This window comes from Anneissia japonica, unplaced genomic scaffold (genome assembly GCF_011630105.1).
Source record: "Anneissia japonica isolate Jap-2015-1 unplaced genomic scaffold, ASM1163010v1 scaffold52491_len6333_cov150, whole genome shotgun sequence".
Taxonomy (NCBI): domain Eukaryota; kingdom Metazoa; phylum Echinodermata; class Crinoidea; order Comatulida; family Comatulidae; genus Anneissia; species Anneissia japonica.
In genome coordinates, this window is record NW_022730755.1 from 3,253 (window position 1) to 5,776 (window position 2,524).

General features: G+C 32.6%; 1 protein-coding gene across 1 annotated transcript in view; it reads right to left on the reverse strand.

Annotated features, from left to right (window-relative positions):
- Positions 1-2,128, reverse strand: part of LOC117115011 (peptidyl-prolyl cis-trans isomerase B-like) — a gene marked incomplete in the record, with an annotated part of 4,063 nt that extends 1,935 nt beyond the window's left edge. Inside the window, 3 exon segments of the mRNA XM_033258642.1 lie at positions 268-361; positions 926-1,039; positions 1,939-2,128. Of these exon segments, the coding sequence (XP_033114533.1) occupies positions 268-361; positions 926-1,039; positions 1,939-2,067 (337 nt within the window).
- Positions 2,129-2,524: the final 396 nt, after the last annotated feature.

The following is a 2,524-nucleotide window of genomic DNA, read 5'->3' on the forward strand; positions in this document are numbered from 1 at the left end:
TTTTTAATTTTTATTTCATGCGAAATAATTATTAACTGAGTTGTTTAAATATGTGAGGGCCCCTTTAAGTCAGCACTGTTGTTAGGGTCACCCTTGTTAAATAAAGTTGAATAAAAGAAAAATTTAGGTACTGTATACTCCCACAACCCATAGGAGACATGGGACCACTGAGCAAATTGTAATACATAAATCAGAGAGAAATTAAAAGAAGAAACTTCTGTACTGTAAATTGCAATTATGTTAGTGGATTGTTTATATATCTCTTACCTCCAGTGCCATCTCCTCTGGTGAAGTCTCCACCCTGGATCATAAAGTCCTTGATAACACGATGGAATTTACTACCTTTGTATCCCTCTGTACCCTAAAAATACAACATGTGCTGCAGTTACAAAATTAAATCCAACAAAATATACTGTGTTCACAAATAAATAATAATAATAATAACAATAATAATAATAAAATAATAAAATAATAATAATAATAATAATGTATAGGATATTAATAAAGTGGCCTATAATAATCTCTCAGAGCACTTACACACAAAAATGAATAAAAAAAAAAGAAGATAAATTAAATGTTAAAAAGATGCTTTTTTAGGCGGTCCTTAAACGTAGTCAAGGACGTTTCCTCCCTAATAAATATTTTGAGCTGGTTCTATTACATCTGCTATCTTCAATTTGTACTTTATATACAATCTATTGGTTTATAATTTTTCAGACTTATTGCATGTTCTGTGATGTATGTTGTACATGTAATTTTTCCTATGGTACCATACTGGTATGTGCAGTTTATTTCAATAAATTGAATAATAGAGCATTATTATGTCATATTTTGATTTATTTATTATTTAATAATGTTTTTATTATCATTTTCTCATATTTTTTAATATGTTCTGTCGAATCAGTTGAGAAAAAAATCTACTAACCTCTCTGGTTGCTAGAGTTACAAAGTTTTTTACAGTCTTTGGTACTGTTTTTCCAAACAATCCAATATCCACTCTTCCTATGTATTCACCTCCGATTTCTATTTCAAAGAAAACCTGAAGGTAAAAATATTTATTGAATGAATTTCTGCAAGTCAAATTGGCAGAGATAATGAAAATAATCTTTTCATTGGGACAACCTTTTTAGTTGTTTTAGAAGATACTGTTATATGTCACAAAATGTTTAAAAAAATGAATTGTTGTCAAGTTAGATTTCCATAAAAATGACTAATATTTAATTCTTTGAAATGGGCAATTAAGTTTAACTGTAATTGGAAATATTGACACTCAATATTCAGGGGCGGATCCAGAGATGTCCAAAAGGGGGGACCCAAGAAGGGGGGGGGGGCCGAAATTTGGGCCGATCAAGACCTGTCTCTTATACACATCTAGATGTGTATAAGAGACAAAATTTGTGTGTTCTAGACGCCCGAAGATAACATTTGAGGCGTTCTGGGATATAATTTTTTTCTTTTTTTTTACCTCCCAAAAGAGGGGGAAGGGCGGGACCCCCCTAAATCCGCCGCCCCTGATATTTAACCTAATTAGAAACCTCTTGTAATAATTCACACGACATATACACATGGCCCACCATATTGAAATAATTAATTAGTAAAGACCAGCCTTAAAATTCCCACGATGGACGCAGCATGCAGCTGGACCGTAAGTGTTTTAAAGGCTTAAGCTAACCCGTTACATTTTAGTCCTACATTAAATATCCAGATATAGAATTATTAACATGCATTGTAAAATCATTGAACACTTGATGGAGTTTCAAATAGGCTCCTAGGCCCTATAAGCCTAGAAAAACAATAAATAGGTGGCGAATGCTGGTTGGCCAATGCAAGTTAGCGGAAGCTCAATACAACCAAGTCAGTCCTGCACTAATTAACGCCACACTCTTGTGTATGATGTGGCAAAACACGGCTTACAAAAAACGCTCGGAATATACGTACCACATCTGTAACTTTTGGGCCTTTTTTTGGCTTCTCCGCTGCTGTAGGAAGTAACAGATATATAAGAGAAGCAACAAGAATAGAAATAACTATGATAGCCTTCATGTTTCTTGCTAAGAAGTGCCACATGTAATTAATGGTATCTGGGGCTCAACTAGGTTCAAACTTTATTGATTGCTTATTGTTCTCGCTGGCAATTGGGGGCGAACTCTCGTAAATGCTGCCACCAACTTGTCTTCCTGTTTGTAGCAAACTTCTTCAAATTTAAATTTTGAATATAATTATAGACTGGTTTATGTTCATTCAACTTGTATACACCGATATCCATTTTATTCTTGTTCATTTAAGACTTTATCTCATCCATGTTAGTTTTATTATTACATATTATTATATTATCATTACTATCGTTACTATTGCAATTATTATCATGCCCTCTATATGATACCTGTTATAATGTATACACTTGTTCTTTAATTATGTTCATTGTGATCTATATTGAATCTTTCATTATTACAGATATATATTTACTTGCCTTTTATTATAGTCATTTTACTCATTAATTTATTTCCTTATTCCTTAGTTGCCT